This window comes from Sapajus apella, unplaced genomic scaffold (assembly GCF_009761245.1).
Source record: "Sapajus apella isolate SASKATOON/1434 unplaced genomic scaffold, GSC_monkey_1.0 scaffold136, whole genome shotgun sequence".
Classification (NCBI taxonomy): Eukaryota; Metazoa; Chordata; class Mammalia; order Primates; family Cebidae; genus Sapajus; species Sapajus apella.
The window spans coordinates 3,424,191-3,442,451 of NW_022437076.1; the positions used below are offsets into that span (position 1 = coordinate 3,424,191).

The window sequence follows — 18,261 nt, forward strand, 5'->3', positions numbered from 1 at the left end:
ATTGGTGCTCCATAAATGCTGAGATTTATGGAGCACTTAACTTGTTCAAGGAACCTTGCCACGGCCAGACATGGTGGCTCACACCTGTAATCAGTCCTAGCACTTTGGGAGGCCAAGGCAGGAGGATGACTGGAGCTCAGGAGTTTGAGACCAGCCTGGGCAACACAGGGAGACCCTGTTGCTTTTTATTTATTTATTTTAAAAAAGGAAGCTCACTGCTCCTCCAAGGACATCTCAGTGTGCCACCACCGCTGTCCTGCCCTCTGTTGTTCAAAGGGCACGTGGCTTTATGATGCTTGCGTTACGGGGTGAAGAGAATGTGCTGACTGCTTTAGCCGTGTGGCAGGAAACCGTTGCTAGGAGACTCTGTTCTGGGGTCTAGGGAGGGAGTGACAGATGATGTCCCTCAAGGGGCGTCTTTGGCTCATATAAGAGGCCCGATCAAATCAGGGCTGTGAAGCTGGTGGGTTCTGCACCTCAATGTCAGAAGCTCATCTGGGGGCTGTCAGGTTTACAAATGGCCTTACTGAGTCTGCGTCCCTTGTCAGGAGAGAAAAGCAGGCGGGATGGGGTTCTCTGCCCTTCCCAGACCTGGAGAAGCCCTGGCTCGAGAGGCCCTGGGGAGACCTGCTGTTTGGATTAGGAGCAGCAGGCCTGGTGTTTTCTTCTGACCACTTTGCTGCAGACCGAGCTCTTCTTAAGATGCTTCAAAAGGGGAAAGGAGGTGTTCTTCCACATGAGACCACCTGTGGTTACACATGGGGTGTGTGAGAGAAAACATTTGTATGTGCATGGGTGTGAATACAGAGGGGAAGGGAGCGTGGCCCATGCCTTCATCCTTCTGCACAGCTTTCTGAAGCTGGAGTTCTGAGAGTACCCTCCCTCAACAAGCTTGCACTATGATAAGGAAGTCCATGAGTTCGTGTACAAGTTCTGAGAGCACCCCCACCCGACCAGCTCACACCACGATAAGGAAGTCCATGAGCTCCTGTACAAGTTCTGAGAGCACCCCCACCCGACCAGCTCACAGTAGGATAAGGAAGTCCATGAGCTCCTGTACAAGTTCTGAGAGCACCCCACCCGACCAGCTCACAGTAGGATAAGGAAGTCCATGGGCTCCTGTACAAGGAGGCGCAGCTGACTTGTGGCTGAGTCGGCAGCTGTCCCTAGCTTGTCAGCTTTGTCCCCAGGCTCGGCCCCTCATTGTCCTGGTTTTACTGCCGACATGTGAAATCTCTTGGGAATCATTGAGAAAACCTTTCCCCAAAGCCCCCCACAGCTGTTCTCTCCTGTGCTACTGGCAAGAGGTTAGGTTAACCAACTGCCTTGGGCTGCTCGTGACTGAATCCTGCATCCCACAGAGGAGGAGGAGGAGGAGGAGGAGGAGGAGGAGGAGACGTTCGGCCAGACTCTGGCTCTGCCAGCGGGAAGCTCAGGGAGCAGAGGGGTTGGTACTTGTATGTGAGCAATGGATAATATTCGGGTCTGGGAGTCTTTGCCCTTGGGGAAGCCAGGACACCTAATTAACACAGAAGAAGCACCCATCGGCATTGCCCCAGTGATAGGAATTCCTTGGAGGCAGGGGCTGCGTCCTGCACTTCTTGACCTTACTGCTGTGGCACTCCAGTTCCTGGCACAGTGCTAGGCATCTGGGAAGCCTGCAACGGTGCTTTTTTTTTTTTTTTTTTGAGACAGAGTCTTACTTTGTCATCAGGCTGGAGGACAGTGGTGAGATCTTGGCTCACTGCAACCTCTGCCTCCTACGTTCAAGTAATTCTCCTGCCTCAGCCTCCTGAGTAGCTGGGACTACAGGCACACACCACCATGCCTGGCTAGTTTTTTGTATTCTAGTAGAGATGGGGTTTCACCATGTTGGCCAGGATGGTCTCGATCTCCTGACCTCAGGTGATCTGCCCACCTCGGCTTCCTAAGTGGTGGGATTACAGGCATGAGCCACCGTGCCTGTGTGCTTGTTATTACCAGTAAGAGTAGCCACATGTATTGGATAGTTGCGATGTTCTGGGCGCTGTCCTCAGAGCTTTGTGTGTATTCTCACAACAACCCCCTGGTGTAGACACCCACAGCTCTTTCCCTGGTAAGTCTCAGAGAAGCTCGGTAACCTAACCGGGCATACTCAGCCAGTGGGTGCTGGAGTAGAGAGCCCAGATACAAATCCTGGCCGTGAAATGCTAAAGCCTCCGTGCTTCTAAGTTTCATTGCCGCCTGGTCAGATCGAGTGACTGGTTGAATGACTGGTTTGGGGGTTACCTTCTCTCCCTAGAAATCTCACATCATCTTTGAGGGCCTTTGGAGCCAGAGAGAGCATCATCCAGGGGGCAACCAGAAGCTCTTAGGACTTCCTTGTGAGGAAATCCTCCCTGAGGTTACGCTGAGCCCTGCTCCACTGTAACACTCCCCTTCCCATCCAGAGCGGTCTGAGAGTGTTGTCACTTCCCGGGTCCACCCCTTCCGTGCCTCCATAATCTTGTTTTTTAGCTGCTCTTCTCACTCTCACACACACTTTGACGAAGCCCTGACCGCCCTGGTGGCCCTCTCCTGGGGACTTCACCATTTGCCAATGTGGCCTTGCTCCTGGGTGGCCTGAGCAGCTCCGGGCCCCCGAGACCCTGCACTTCTGCCAGGCTGAGGTGCCTCTACTCTTGTGGTGGCTGTGTCAAACTGTGGGGCTGTAACGAAGGCGTGCCTGACGCCCCTGCAAGTGGGAGGGGTGGCTCAGTGCCTGGCTTGATGCACAGATGAGTACGGGACCCTCACGCGCTTTCACCAACGGCCAGCGTGTTCCAAGTTGCACCAATCACACTTTGGGATATAATCCAGTGCATATTATAGATGGAGGCTCAGTTTTCTGGAAAAGAGTCACCTTGTGGTCAGGCACCTGGGTCTGTTGAATCCCCACCACGATCCTCATGAAGCACAGAATTCCCATTTGACAGATGAGGAAACTGTGGCTTGGAGAGGCTGGGAGCTAGGCCAGTGTCGTACAGGTTGGTTGAGCTCCAAGCCTCATTTTCCTGACCTGTAAGATGAAGATAACCTTTGTCCACCCTGCAGGGGAGCTGGGGCACTGACCCCTCAGATTCCCTCCAGCCAGGGCTGTGCCTTGCCTCTAGCCGGGCCCAGAGCGTGGGGCAGAATGTGGGAACGTCCTCTGTAAGCTGGAGTAGCTGTAGTATGGGCCTCTGTGACCGTGTGTGTGTGTGTGTGTGTGTACACGCGTGTGCATACACGTGCTGACGGCTGTGTCTACAGACTCCAGGAAGAGGGCAGGGTCATCCAGAGAGCCCAGATGCTGATTTCCAGGCCCCCGTTCTCTCCGTAGAGGGCCATCCGTGTGCGCAGCCACTCCATGGAGACCATGGTGGGCGGCCAGAAGAAGTCGCATGGCGGAGGCATCCCCGGCAGCCTCAGCGGCGGCATATCCCACAACAGCATGGAGGTCACCAAGACCACCTTCTCGGTGAGTGGCCCTGGGGCAGCAGGTGGGTCCCAGGGAGGCCCCCCGAGACCTATGGAGGAAGGGTGCCCCACCCAGGTGTGGGCAGGCGACTTGATCAGGGCAAGCTGGATGATGGAGGGAAACTGAGGCTGCTAGGGGGTGACTCTGGGTCCTGACCTCTGAAAATGGTCCTTTGGTGCCTCCATCCTAGACAGCACCTGGGGCTGGCCGCATTGGCCTGAGAAGCCCTCCTGTCCCATGTGCTGAGTTTCCTTGACAGCTGGACGACTCTTCAGGGCCAGCCCTGCAAAAATGGTCCTGAGGTGTGTTTCGCTACGCAGGGCCTTGGGACCCGTGACTGTGAGGGGGTGCCCTTGCTTTGTTATTACTGGTGCCAGCAGTAGCTGCCCCAGCTTACTGTGCACCAGGCACTGAGCTGAGTGACCCGTGGACGCGATCTCACCTGCTTCCCATGACAGCTGTCCGAGGCAGGTACTGATGTGTCCTTCTGTTCCCATTTGGGGAAAAGGAGGCCCGGTGGGGTTAAGTAACTTGCTAGAGGCCACTCAGCTCAGCTGAAGAGCTGGGATTTCAGTGCAGATCTGCTGGATCCAAAGTCTATGCTCTTCATCACCATGTGCACAGTTCCTGAGGAAAGAGGGTCCTGTAGGCCTGTGAGTTTGAGCCCAATGGACTTGCACCAGGGGCTTGTGGGGTTGGAGGGGATCACGTAGTTGGGTCTTTCATAAAGCAATGTGGGCCGGGCGCAGTGGCTCACACCTGAAATCCCGGTACTTTTGGAGGCTGAGGAGAGCGGATCCCTTGAGTCCAGAAATTCGAGACCAGGCAACAAAGTGAGACCCTGTGTCTACAAAACAGCACAAGAATTAGCTGAGCACGGTGTCACACACCTGTAGTCTTAGCGACTTGGGAGGCTGAGGTGGGAGGATCATCTCTACCTAGGGAGGTTGAGGCTCTAGTGAGCTGTGATTGGGCCACTGCACTCCAGCTTGGGTGTCAGAGCGAGACCCTGTCTCAAAAACTAACTAAAGCAAAGTGGCTTTGGATTTGTATAGACTGGGATTTTCCTTTCTTCTTTTTCTTCAAAACAGCAGAACCTACTCAGCATGGTACTAATTATGAGTATTATAAATGGCCTTGCATAATTAATTTAGTAAATATTTTCCTAGCTATTATGCTGTTACCCCTGAGGGTGTGTGGAGTGAGCAGAGCAGGCCCCCCCCTCCATGCTGTGTATCGGGAGACTCGGGAGGCTCGGGAGACTCGGGCCGGGTCTCACCACTCTCCTGAGGTTGCATACCATGTACATGGCAGGAGCTGGGGCCTGGGTTGGCGGCTTGGTGGCCTCTGAAGATTGGTTCCGGGCTCCTGTCTGCCTTCTTCAAGCTCCCACCACACCTTGTCCGCTGTGAGGCCGGGGGAAACTCTAGAGCAGAAGCTGTCTGGCCGTCCCTGGCTGCCTGCCAGTGCCTGTGGACCCGGCCTCACGGCTCTCAGTCTCATTGTGACACCTGCTGGGCCCCGTTTGTTGTGAGGAATGAAGGAGAGTCAGGACGCCTCACCTGCCAGTGATTTGCTGGATGACCTTGATGCAATCTCACTCTTTGGTTTTCAGCCTCCTCACCGGTAAAATGAGAGGTTGAACCAGGTCCCTCCAGGGTTTCCCTGGCTCTGTGCCTCTTAGTCTGTATCCCCCGGAATTGTTCTGACCTTCTTAGTGTCTAGGGCTCCCCCACCCCGTGTTCCTCCAAAGTTGTGGGTTTTTTTTTTTTTTTTTGAGACAAGGTCTTTTTTTGCCCAGGCTGGAGTGCAATGGTGTGATCTCAGCTCACTGCAACGTCTGCCTCCTGGGTTCAATTGATTCTCCTGCCTCAGCCTCCTGAGTAGCTGGGATCACAGGCACCTGCTACCACACCCAGTTAATTTTTGTATTTTTAGTAGAGACAGGGTTTCGCCATGTTAGCCAGGCTGGTCTCAAACTCCTGACCTCGTGATCCACCCGCCTCGGCCTCCTAAAGTGCTGGGATGACAGGCGTGAGCCACAGTGCTTGCCAGTTGTGGTCTTTGGGGGATCATTACCTGGGGCCACAAGGTTTGGCTTCACACAGGGAAAGAGGCTGTCACTAGCCTGAGTCTTGAGGTCTCAGTTCCAATTATATAGATCTCAGCCTTCCTAGCTGTCCTGCTATTTTCTGGGGTCTCCTCCAGAGCAGGAGCCATTTGTAGACCAGGGAGGGGGATGAAGGGATAGATCGGTGTTCGGGCCGGGAGCACTCATTTTGGCAATTTCATCGGCAGCCTCCAGTGGTGGCGGCAACGGCGAAGAACCAGTCACGGAGTCCCATCAAGCGGCGGTCGGGGCTCTTCCCCCGCCTGCATACGGGCTCAGAAGGCCAGGGGGACAGCCGGGCACGATGGTAACTGTTGGGAAACCCCTACTCCAGCCTGAATCATGGGGTCTGTCAACCCTCTCCACTGTACAGTGTTCAGTGCCCAACCTTGGGGGAGGAGCTTTGCCCAGATGGCCCTGACTTCAGGCACCTGCGTGTCCCCTGTCACTCACTCAGCTCTTTACCCAGAGGCTGATGGGGCCAGTCTCCGCTTGGGGCTTTCCAGAGTTACCCTTGCAGCATTTTGACCCAGGCTAGAGAACATTGCTGGGTTCTCGTTCCTTTGCCTCCTTTTTCAACGCTCACTCCAATGGCCTGTCTTGTGGGAGCCTTCCCTGATTCTGCCAGGCAGAGTTCCTTGCACCTTCCTTTGGACTTCTGAAAGGTTCTGTGCTTTTTTCTTTTTAAGCAACTCATATATTACATTTAACCTGTTCTGATTCTTTAAAAAACTGAACACATAGTACTTGCACATTTTTTGGGGTGCATGTGATGTTTTGATAAAATGCATAATGATCAAATCAAGGTAATGGAACTATCCATCACCTCAAACATTTATCTTTTGTGTCAGGAACATTCCAGCTCTTTTCTAGCTCTTTTGAACTATGAGAGACATTACTACCAACTATGGTCACTGTACTATACTATTGAACACTAGATTGTATTTCTTCTGACTGTATTTTTGCACCCATTAACCAACTTCTCTTCATCCTGCCCTCCACCCCTTCCCAGCCTCTGGTGACACCAGCCAACTCTCTATCTCCACAAGATTCACTTTTTCAGCTCCCACAAATGAGTGAGAACATGCGACCTTTGTCTTTTTTTTTTTTTTGAGACAGAGTCTTGCTCTGTCGCCTAGGCTACAGTGCAGTGGCACGATCTCAGCTCACTGCAACCTCTGCCTTCTGAGTTCAAGCAATTCTTCTGTCTCAGTCTCCTTGAGTAGCTGGGACTACAGGCGTGCACCACCACATCTGGCTAATTTTTGTATTTTTAGTAGAGACGGGGTTTCACCATGTTGGCTAGGCTGGTCTCAAATTCCTGATATCAAGTGATCCACCCACCTCAGCCTCCCAAAGTGCTGGGATTACAGGTGTGATCTTTATCTTTATGTGTCTGGCTTTCACTTAACATAATGACCTCCAGTTCCACCCATGTTGCTGCAAATGACAGGATTGCATTCTTTTTCCATGGCTGAATAACATCTGTTGGGTGTGTCCACAACATTTTCCTCGTCCCCTTATCTGCTGATGGACACTGAGGGTGATTCTCTACCTTGGCTATTGTGAGTAGAGCTGCAATAAGCATGGGAGTGTAAATATCTCTTCCACATACTGATTTCCTTTCTCCTGTCTTTTGGATATAGTTACCCTGCAGTGGGATTGCTAGGTCATACGGTAGCTCCGTTTTTAGTGTTTTGAGGACCCTCCATACTGCCTTCCATAGAGGCTGTGCTAATTTACATTCCCACCAACACGGTGCGAGCACTTCCCTTACTCTACATCCTCACCAGCGTTCGTGATTTCCTGTCCTTTTTATAACAGCCATTTTAACTGGGGTGAGATGATATCTCATTCTGGCTCCTGCAGTGGGGGCAGATGTCAGAGACTCTGAATTGTTAAAGACAAATAATAACAGATGTCAGAGAGGATGTGGAGAAATGGGAACCCTTGTTCATTGCTGGTAGGAATGTAAAATAGTGCAGCTACTTCGGAAAACAGTCTGACAGTTCGTTAGAAGGTTAAACGTACAGTTACTGTGTAACCAACAATTCCACTCCTAGGTGTCTTCCCAAGAGAGTTGAAAACAGCTGTCCATGAAAAAAAAATTTACATTTACATTTCCTTGATGATTAGTGATATTGAATGTTTTTTGATATAACTGTTGGCTATCTGCATGTCTTCTTTTGAGAAATATCTATTCATGTTTCTTGCCCTTTAAAAAATCGTGTTATTTGTGTTTTCGCTGTTGATTTTTTTTGAGTTCCTCATAATATATTCAGTTATTAATCCTTGTTGGATGGATAGTTTGCAAATATTTCCTCCTATCCTGCAGATTGGCTCTTGGTTGGTTGTTTCCGCTGCTGTGCAGAAGCTTTTCAACTTGTGGTAATCCCATTTGTCTATTTTTGATTTTGTTGTCTGTGCTTTTGAGGTCTTACCTAAAAAGCTTTTGCCCAGACAGACCAACATCCTGAAGCATTTCCCCAGTGTTTTCTTCCAGGATTTTCTTTGTTTCATGCCTTAGATTTAATCCATTTTGGTTTGATTTTTATGTATGGTGAGAGAGAAGGGTCTGGTTTTAATCTTTTGCATATGGTTATCTAGTTTTACCAGCACCACTTACTGAAGAGACTGCCCTTTCCCAATGTATATTCTCAGCACCTTTGTTGAAAATGAAATGATCGTGTGGATTTTGTTCTGTATTATTAATGTGATGTATCACATTTGTTGATTTGTGGATGTTGAACCATCCTTGCATCCCTGGAACAAATCCCACTTGATCATGGTGCATGATCTTTTTGATGCATTGTTGAATTCTGTTTGATAATATTTTGCTGAGGATTTTTCATCTGTGTTTATCAGGAATATTGGCTTGTAACACTCTCTTTGTTGTATCATTGTGTGGTTTTGATGTCTTTCTGATTCTTTAGTTGGTGAGCCCATTTGTTCTTTATTTCAGCAAGCAGCATTTCTTGAGTGCCATGTGCTGGGTACAGTGCTGAGTGCTCAGACAAGTGCTGAAAAAACATGCAAACCTGTCCTCCAGAAGCTCACAGTCTAGTAAGGGAAAGGGAATTTGGTTGACTTCCAAATTCCCAAGTTGTCTGCCTATAGCCCTGGGTGGTGGCACCATGTTCTGAAGTAGGGCTTGCAGGACAAGAGGCAGGGTTATGGAGAAGGATGAAAAGCTCTGTTTGGAACCTGTGCATGGGAGTTACTGTGAACTATCAGTAGAGATGTCCAGGGAGTGGTCAGAGTTGTAGGTTTTTATTTTATTTTATTTATTTTTATATACTTTAAGTTCTGTGCAGAATGTGCAAGTTTGTTACATAGAAATACACGTGCCATGGTGATTTGCTGCACCCAGCAACCCGTCATCTAAGTTTTAAGCCCCGCATGCATTAGGTATTTCTCCTAATGCTCTCTTCCTCCCCTTGTCCCCAACCCCCAGACAGGCCGTGGTGTGTGATGTTATCGTCCCTGTGTCCACATATTCTCATTGTTCAACTGCCACTTATGAGTGAGACCATGCAGTGTTTGGTTTTCTGTTCCTGTGTTAGTCTGCTGAGGATGATGGTTTCCAGCTTCATCCATGTCCTTGCAAAGGACATGAACTCATTCTTTTTTGTGGCTGCATAGTATTCCACGTTGTATGAGAGGCCTTGACTAGAGAAGGAGAGTTGGGAATCAATAGGGTAGAGGTACTGGTTAATGATGACATAATTAATGCGACCACCGGAGAGGCTGAGTAGACTACCACGTTTAAAGGCAGGTGGAGAAGGGAAGCTGGTGAAGCTGACTGGGAAGGAGAGATGAGAGGAGGGGAGGAGGAGATGGAATCTCTGAAGCCAGAGGAGGAGAAATTCCAGGAAGGGAGGACATCTGTGTCAGACACACAGAGACGTCTGGCACAGTGACCCAAACCCTGCACAGGTCGACAGGAGGTTGTTAGTAACCTCAACAAAAGTGCATTGAGACCCTTCACACCTCTAGCATGGCTTTAATCAAAAAGACAAATAATAACAGATGTCAGAGAGGAGATGGAGAAATGGGAACCCTTGCTCGTCGCTGGTGGAAGTGTGACATAGTGCAGCTACTTTGGAAAACAGTCTGGCAGTTCCTTAGAAGGTTAAACACAGAGTTAGCATATGACCAAGCAAATCCACTCCTATGTGTATACCCAAGAGAGCGAGAACAGTGGGCCATGAAAGACCGAGTGCACCAGCACAGCTCGCCCACAGATGTTCATGGCAGCATTACTCATCCTAGCCCAAAGTGGAAAGCATCCAAATGTCCATCATCTGGTGGATGGATAAACAAAATGCGATCTAGCCATAAAATGGATTATTATTGGCCGGGCGCGGTGGCTCAAGCCTGTAATCCCAGCACTTTGGGAGGCCGAGGCGGGTGGATCACGAGGTCAAGAGATCGAGACCATCCTAGTCAACATGGTGAAACCCCGTCTCTACTAAAGCTACAAAAAATTAGCTGGGCATGGTGGCGCGTGCCTGTAATCCCAGCTACTCAGGAGGCTGAGGCAGGAGAATTGCCTGAACCCAGGAGGCGGAGGTTGCGGTGAGCCGAGATCGCGCCATTGCACTCCAGCCTGGGTAACAAGAGCGAAACTCCGTCTCAAAAAAAAAAAAAGGATTATTATTAGAATAAAAAGGAATAAAGTGCGGATACAAGCTACAACATTGGCGCATAGGTGAACCTTGAAAACATTGAGTTTAAGAAGCCAGACAAAAATGCCGTATTATATGGTTCTGTGTACATGACTGTCCGGAAGAGGCCGGTTTACAGTGAGGGCTTAGGGATCGGGTGGGAGTTGCGGGGAGAGGAATAGGAGGTGATTACAGATGGCTCCAGGGTTTCCTTTAGGGGCCAAACGTGTTCTAAAAGCAGATGGTGGTGACAGTTGCACAACTCTGAATATACTAAAAGCCATTGCACTGTATACTTTAAATAGGTGAGTTCTGTGGTACGTAGATTCTGTTTCAACAACACTATTGTTTAAAAAGTGCATTGATGGCAGGTGCAGTGGCTCACGCCTGTAATCTCAGAACTCTGGGAGGCCGAGGTAGGCAGGTCACTCGAAGTCAAGAGTTCAAGACCAGCCTGGCCAACATGGTGAAACGCTGTCTCTACTAAAAATACAAAGATTAGCCAGGTGTGGTCGCACATGTGTGTAATTCCAGCTACTCGGGAGGCTAAAGCAGGAGAATCGCTTGAACCTGGGAGGCAGAGGTTGCAGTGAGCCAAGATCATGCCACTGCATTCCAGCCTGGGTGACAGAACGAGGCTCCATCTCAAAAACCAGTGCATGGAGGACACGGCCATCCTGTCCCACACAGCGGGCACTGTGGACACTGTCCATGGTCTTTGTTAGACTATAGGAGAAGGAAACTCTTGGCTGAGCGTACCCTTGCTTCCCAGCTCCCAGGGCAGCCTCCTCATGTGGGTCCAGGAGCGTATTCTCGTCTGTATGAAGGGCGGCCTCCTGGGACCTCCCAGGAGTTCATGTGTCTTGGGTGGTTCCTGCGGTGGGGGCGGATGTCACAGACTCTGCCATATTCCCTGCTGCATTCCCCACAGGGCCCTCTCTTGACCCATAACTCGGCCAGGTGTGAGGCCACAGCATGGGTGAGAGAGATCTGGGCTAGAAGCCATCAAGCCAGGACCCCAGCTTGGCAGCTCTGAACTTGACCATGAACCTAGAATAGCCCCTGTAGTAGGGATCAGGAAACCCTGCCGTGTGCTGCCGTCTCTGGGGGGCTCAGGTGGGAAAGGATGTCTTGGCAGTGATGCTTGGGTGGGGTGTTTGACCCCACAGCCCCCTACAATGCTGGTCGCCGGCTGGCAGAGGCTCTGCCTGGGGTCGGGGATGGGGCGCGGGTGGAGGCTGCCTCCATGGCTTCAGTCCTCATTTCTGTTCCCTCAGTGACAGCGTATCCAGCACGCCCAAGACCCCGGACGGTGGACACTCCTCTCAGGAGATAAAGTCTGAGACCTCATCCAATCCCAGCTCTCCGGAAATCTGCCCCAACAGGGAGAAGTAAGAGAGTGAGGGTGAGGGAAAGGCTGGCTTTGGCCACGGAGCCCTGGAACACGCTCTCTGCCTCTTGGCTGGCTGAGAGTGACCATCTCCTGCCTCTGGAACTCTCCAGAACACAAAGGCTGATGGGTGGGGGTGTGGGCAGCCACCAGAGGACAGGCTCAGATCTGCACAGGGGCTGCCCTGTCCGATCCCGGGAGGACCCGGGGGTGGAGGGCTCTCGTGTGCCACCAGGGCCGGCTTTGCTTCCTGTTCCCTGCAGGCCCTTTATGAAGTTGAAGGAGAATGGCCGTGCCATCTCTCGCTCCTCCTCCAGCACCAGCAGTGTCAGCAGCACCGCCGGGGAGGGCGAGGCCATGGAGGAGGGCGACAGTGGGGTAGGTGTGCCCGTCTACCCTTGGGCAGGCACTCTGGGCACTGGCCAGCCACCCTCCTTGCATTAGAATGGCACTGTGGATCAAGCCCACTCCAGTCTTTGCAGAGGAAAGGGGAAGAATGGAAACGAGAGGTGGGCTCGTCGGCCATCACCACCCCCTGGGTGCCGTGAGTGAGGGGGTCCCTCTTGGAGTGACATGGCAGCAGCAGCAGACGGCAGGGGCCAGACCTGATGGTGCCCCTGCCTTGGGGCTTCTGGCTGGAGTGCTGAGTGGCTAGTGCTGGCCCAGGAGGCTGGGTCAAAGGTCCTTCTTGGAGCAGAAAAGCTTAGAACCAGGGTTGAAGTCAGCAGGAAAGAAAAGAGCAGGTGGGGAGTGGGAGGCAGTGGCCGTCCTGGGCTTGTGGGTGCTCTCTCAGGCCTGTGTAATGTGGCTCCCGAGGGTGGGCTGACCTCGCTCACCCGGCCTCTCTCCTCAGAGCAGCCAGCCGTCCACAACGTCACCCTTCAAGCAGGAGGTGTTTGTCTACAGCCCGTCCCCGAGCAGCGAGAGCCCCAGCCTGGGGGCAGCCGCCACCCCGATCATCATGAGCCGGAGTCCCACAGGTCAGTGGCATCGGTGGTGTGTGTGACGTCACCGGGAGGGCAGGCCGTGCCCTGTCCACGGTTGGCCACAGCCACACCAAACTGTCCGGGCTTCAGCCCTCCTCCCCAGCTCTGCGAGTGCTCTCCATCTGTTCATCGGCCTTCACAGCCTAAGTTCCTAACCTCCCTACACGGGGAGTGTGAAACTGTGGCACAGAGAGGTGAAAGCCTTCCAGGAGACCCTGTGGGAATTCACTCAGGGTGGTGGCAAAAATACTAAGGGAAAAATAGTAGAGAAAGTTACAGAATATAGTCTCAAACCGTTTTGAAAGGCCTAAAGATTTTTTCATAGTTTCAGGAGAAGTTTCAGCTGAAGGCAGCCTAAATCCCCCTTGCATTGAGTTAATAAGTAAAGCAAATAGCCACGGTATGTGGGGGAGTTTATCTAACTAACTTGTTTACTCATGTGGTCTTAAAAGTAAGCTTTGAGCCAGATGGTGCTCTCAGGGAGGTTGACCAAGATATCCGCTAATGGTGTTAGCTTTGGGCGTTGGAATCTGTGCTTTAATCTTCACTCTAGTGGTGTTGACCCAAGCCTTTCTCAAATAAACTTTACTAAATAAATGCAAGCCTCTCTACTAGTGAGGGCCGGCGGCTGCAACTGTTTACAGCACTCTGCAGGGTGCCTGTAAGCCACAGGGACCCTCAGTCAAACTGGCAAAGCGTAATATCTGTGTCAGTGCACTTGATTCATCCGTCACTGGGTCAGGGTCTGCAGGACAGACCCCCACAGGTAGTGACCCTGATGAGGTCCCATAGTGGAGGAGTTGGGATTGGTGACGAGGCAGCTGAGCACTGTCCACTGGCCGCCCTCCCCACCTGCCAGCGTTCCAGGGCCCCTCTGTCCTGGTGGGGGTCCTGATAATACAAGAGGCGGAAGGGCTGCAGGGGGAGGGAACAGCAGGTGGAAAGGCCCAGAGGCGAGGAGAGAGCAGGCGTTCTGGACCTGCACGTGGTTCACAGCAGCTGGAGTCCACAGAGCCAGGCGGGAGACAGGCTGGAGCACTGGCAGGCCGAGGTCATCCCAGAGACCCTCGTGAGGGTTTGTTCTCTGGCTGGCAGCTGCTGTTGGAGACTCTTCAGTATTTGAAGATTCTTAAGTAGGGAAGCACCATCCAGAGTTGAGAAAGACCAGTTTGGTTGCTGCAGCTGCTGGGCGGAGAATGGGTTAATGGGGAGCAGGAACAGAGAGGAAGGAGAAGAGGGGACGGGAGGGGAACCGGGCTGTGGCAGAACGCCTGGGTTCGGGAGGTACAATGAGGTAAAATGTAGGGGCTCAGTAGCGGGGCTTCAGAGAGAGCAGGAGTCTGGATTTGGGGTTCTGTGATCCCTGCAGCTGGGCAGAGTAGGGGAGCCAGCTCTGGGGAGCGGGTGGGGGGCCAGCATCTGGGGGCTGCGTGGGGAGCACTGCTGGGCGGGTGCTGTGGGTTCCTGCTCTCGTGAGGGTGGCTGAGCATGGAGTGAGCACAGGACTCCGAGCCTGGGTCCAAATCTTGGGTCTGCTGCTCACTGGACATGATACTGGGCAAGTCACCGAGCCGTTCTGTGCCTCAGTTTCTCCAAGCAGAAAATGAAGGGAGAGGAATAGTAGTGTGTGCCTCCGAGGGCTGGTTGTGTGAAGATTAAAGGTGCTCGTGCTTGTGAGAGGCACGGCACTGGTAACCTCGGCGTTCGTTAAGGAGTGGGAATGCGACAGTAGTGTACTCAGCGGCTCTGAGCCGGGGCAGTCCTGCTCTCCCGTGGAGGTCTGGCAACGTCTAGACACGTTTTTTATTTTCACGATTTAGGAAGGGTGCTACTGGCATCTAGTGGGCAGAGGTCAGAGAAGCAGCTGAGCAATGTACAGGTCAGCCTGCAACCACATTAGCCAAAGAATTCTCTGACCCCAAATGTCATTTGGTTGAGAAACTCTAGTCTCAGTGATAGAGACACAGGAACGGCCAATGGGCCATCAGGATGGCTGAAGCCAAAATGTTCCTGGGGTCTGCACGGCGAAGGGGTGTTGCAAAGAGAACCTGCAGTGTCGGAGATAAAGGAAAGATGGTGAATCTACAGCTGGTGGCCCTCTGCCCATCTGTTTCTCAGTGAGTGGAGGAGGTCACATGCCTCCTCTCATTCAGCCCCCTATGGTCGGGCAGCTGCAGAGCTGGGTTCGAATCCCAGTTGTGGGATTGACAGGTCCACCTGTCTGAGCCCCAGCTTCCTCATCTGTAAAGGGGGATAGTAATACAAATTCCCTGGATTTTTTTTTTTAATTAAGGTCGGGCACGGTGGCTCACACCTGTAATCTCAGCACTTTGGGAAGCTGAGGCAGGTGGATCACGAGGTCAGGAGTTCAAGGCCAGCCTGGCCAAGATAGTGAAGCCTCATCTCTACTAAAAATTCAAAAAATTAGCTGGGCATGGTGGCAGGCGCCTGCAGTCCCAGCTACTCGGGAGGCTGAGGCAGGAGATTTGCTTGAATCCGGGAGACAGAGGGTACAGTGAGCTGAGATCGAGCCACTGCACTGCAGCCTGGGTGACAGAGTGAGACTTCATCTCAATAAAAACAACTTAAATATTGGAATGAATGAAAGAATCTGTAACGAAGCCTGGCCCCCGCTTGGTGTTAAATAAATATCCAAGTAAGGAAGGTTTTGAGTGAAGGAATGATAGAGTCTCTGCAAGTTGCTGAAGGTCACGGGGGCAGAAGGGACATTGGAAGGGTCTGGGCACTCTGGGCCAGTGCTTCCCGCTCCCCACAGTGACGCTGCTTCTTACACACCTTTTCTCCACACAGTATTTAACCCCCAGCCCCATGAAAGATGTGCATGGCTCCCCCAGGATGAGGATGGGCTTGGGGAGATCCGGGAACCTGTTTTCTGCTATTGGGCTGAGTCTGGGGAGAGAGGTGGCCTGGGAGGGCCTGACGTGTATCCTTCCATAACCTCAGATATCTGATCATTGGTCGTTTGATCCCTGGGCCTCCTGGGGCCCAGAAGAGGACTGACAGGTGACACAAAGAGGTGTCACAGCCCTGGGTGGACCGCCTTGATTCAAAGCACCACGCACCAGTCAGCAGCTTCCAGGAAGGCTGTGCTGAGCTGAGCTTTTGATACCCTTGGCCAGAGGAGAGCCAGAAACCCAGTGGCCCTCCTGCCAGTGGGGCCTAGTGGAGCGTTTATACCTACCTCTGCCGCCACTCACGCTCACTTACTGAGTCTTATGATATGATGGATGTGAAACACAGTGTACAAACAGCAAATAGATGCTGTTCTCTACTGTAAATCCCGTATGTCCAACTGACTCACAAAATGCTTTACGGGCATCTGCCTAACCTTTCCATCTGTAGCCAACTTAAGGCTGCAGGTGATGGGTAATTCTGACATGAATGTGGACCCATATTACCATGTTAATGAGTATTTTATATATATTTTATATATATATGTGTGTGTGTGTGTATATATATTTTTTTCTTTTTTTTGAGATGGAGTCTCACTGTGTCACCGAGGCTGGAGTACAGTGGCACAATCTTGGCTCACTGCAACCCCCACCTCCCGGGTTCAAGCTATTCTTCTGCCTCAACCTCCCAAGTAACTGGGATTACAGGCAAGCGCTACCACGCCTGGTTAATTTTTATAGTTTTAGTAGAGACGGGGTTTCACTATGTTGGCCAGGCTGGTCTTGAACTCCTGACCTCAGGTGATCCACCCACCTTGGCCTCCCAAAGTGCTGGGATTCTAGGCGTGAGCCCCTGCACCCGGCCATGAGTATTTCACACTAAGAGAACGTCACTGATCAGTGACATGAGTAATTTCTTTGCTGTATGCTAGAACAGCTTTCAAGCCCTGGAAGGATATTGACTCAGTTTTCTTTTGTGCTGTTCACAATGTCATGCCTGCAGACACACGTTTTGAAGTTTAATGTACGTTACTTTTTTTCTGTTCGTTCCTTAAGTCTAGACAACGAAACAATAAATCAAGCCACGATTCGTAGCATGCGCCACTTTCTGTGGTGTAAATACGCCTATCGTGGCTGACCTCAAGCTACTGATGCGACATCCTTGGAAGTGGAATTGGGAAGAAGGACACGTGGTAGCACCATCTTCAGGGTGTTTCTACCTTGTGGATACCATAGACATAATAGCATAGATAATCATAAAACAGAAAAATAACTAGGAAGTGACGCATTTCAAGTATTTATTACATCTGCTGAATATAATTTATTGAATTCTAATTACATAATTCAACTTTACAAAATGGCCTGTGTTGAACAACCCGCTCCCCACATTTCTGTAATCCAGGATTTGGCTCTTGTGGACCGGTACAGGTCAGCTGGAGTGCCGGCTCTGGTGGGGGGCAGGAGGCCCCCTTCCCCTGGGCTCCACGGCCAGTCCCCACATGCAGCCCCAGTGGTCTGTTCAGCTCCACCCCTCTTTCATGGGCGTTCTTTTTCTTAGATGGCAAAAGCAGAAACTCCCCGAGATCGAACCTGAAATTCCGCTTTGACAAGCTCAGCCATACCAGCTCCGGTGCGGTAAGGATGCTGTGAACACCTCCCACACCCCACATAGAAGGCAGCCGCCCTCCTGCAGGCCAGAGGAGGAGGGTTCAGACACGTCAGAGGGGGCTCCCCATAGGGAGCAGGGGAAGCTCTGGGGAGGTCTGGCCCAGCGGGCGCAGGTGGTGGCTCGGGGTTCCCAGCCACCTTTGCCACAACTGCTGAATTAGAGCTTCACCTCTGGACATGGCCAGGCCCACACGTGAGGTGTGAAATGCTGGTTCCTAGGCCCCGAGTCCCTTCCTGAGCTCACCAGACTGTCAGGAGCTGAGTGCAGAGACACTGCCGTGGAAGGGGACTGTGCTGTCTGGTTACTGAAACTCCTGTATGGGTTTTTGTTGAAACAGGGTCACTAATGTGAAGGAGGAGTCCTTTGCCTGTCCAAGGTGGGTTGAGTGAATGTCCCTCTGTGGTCATTGAGTTGGGAGGTGTGCTCCTTTTAGATCAGGGTTCAAGTGGCCTGTAGCCTCAGAATGGCCAGAGAGATGCTGCCAGCTGGGGAGGTCCAAAAAGCTGCCTCAGCCCTGAAGGCCTGTGACGGGGAGAGAGGGGCAGGTGGGAAGGGGGTTCCCGTAATGCTGGACCAGATGTACTAGGAGGTCTCCCTTCCACTGATGGAGTCTGGTTTCTACAGGCAGAAGGGGAGTAGCCACGCCCACTTCTGCTCCTGGAGGGAGGAGTTCCTGGGAGTGCTCCCTGGCATCCCTGCCCTCAGGCAGCTGTCCCCTCCTTGTGTCTGGCGGAGGTCCTGGGCTGGGTGTGCTCTCCTCCTCGCCAGGAGATGCCCCTGGCAGTCAGCACTGTGAGGGGCCACCCCAGGAGGCCTCTGCTCCTGCCTGCTTTGAGGGGGCATGTGGTTTCAGCAGAGCGGCCATGGGTACAGCTTGCTACCATCACGGCCTGGATGCCTGCTGGGGAAGTCCCCAGAGGCCCATCTGAGCCCCACCCTCTCCCCACATGGGGCTCCAGGGGTAGGAGTCAGTGCTGGAGCTGAGGGGAGGGGCATGGCCAAACCCCCTTTATGTTCAAACTGATATATGAAAAGCAGAAGACAAATGG

General features: G+C 52.1%; 1 protein-coding gene across 1 annotated transcript in view; it reads left to right on the top strand.

The window, feature by feature from the left end:
* The window catches only part of RAP1GAP2 (RAP1 GTPase activating protein 2), a 258,374-nt gene that overhangs the window by 235,611 nt on the left and 4,502 nt on the right, over positions 1-18,261 (top strand). The window contains exons 17-22 of the mRNA XM_032263517.1: positions 3,341-3,478; positions 5,777-5,895; positions 11,533-11,646; positions 11,909-12,023; positions 12,499-12,625; positions 17,102-17,588. Of these exons, the coding sequence (XP_032119408.1) occupies positions 3,341-3,478; positions 5,777-5,895; positions 11,533-11,646; positions 11,909-12,023; positions 12,499-12,625; positions 17,102-17,193 (705 nt within the window). The 3' untranslated portion in view covers positions 17,194-17,588. The remainder of the gene's footprint in view (positions 1-3,340; positions 3,479-5,776; positions 5,896-11,532; positions 11,647-11,908; positions 12,024-12,498; positions 12,626-17,101; positions 17,589-18,261) is intronic.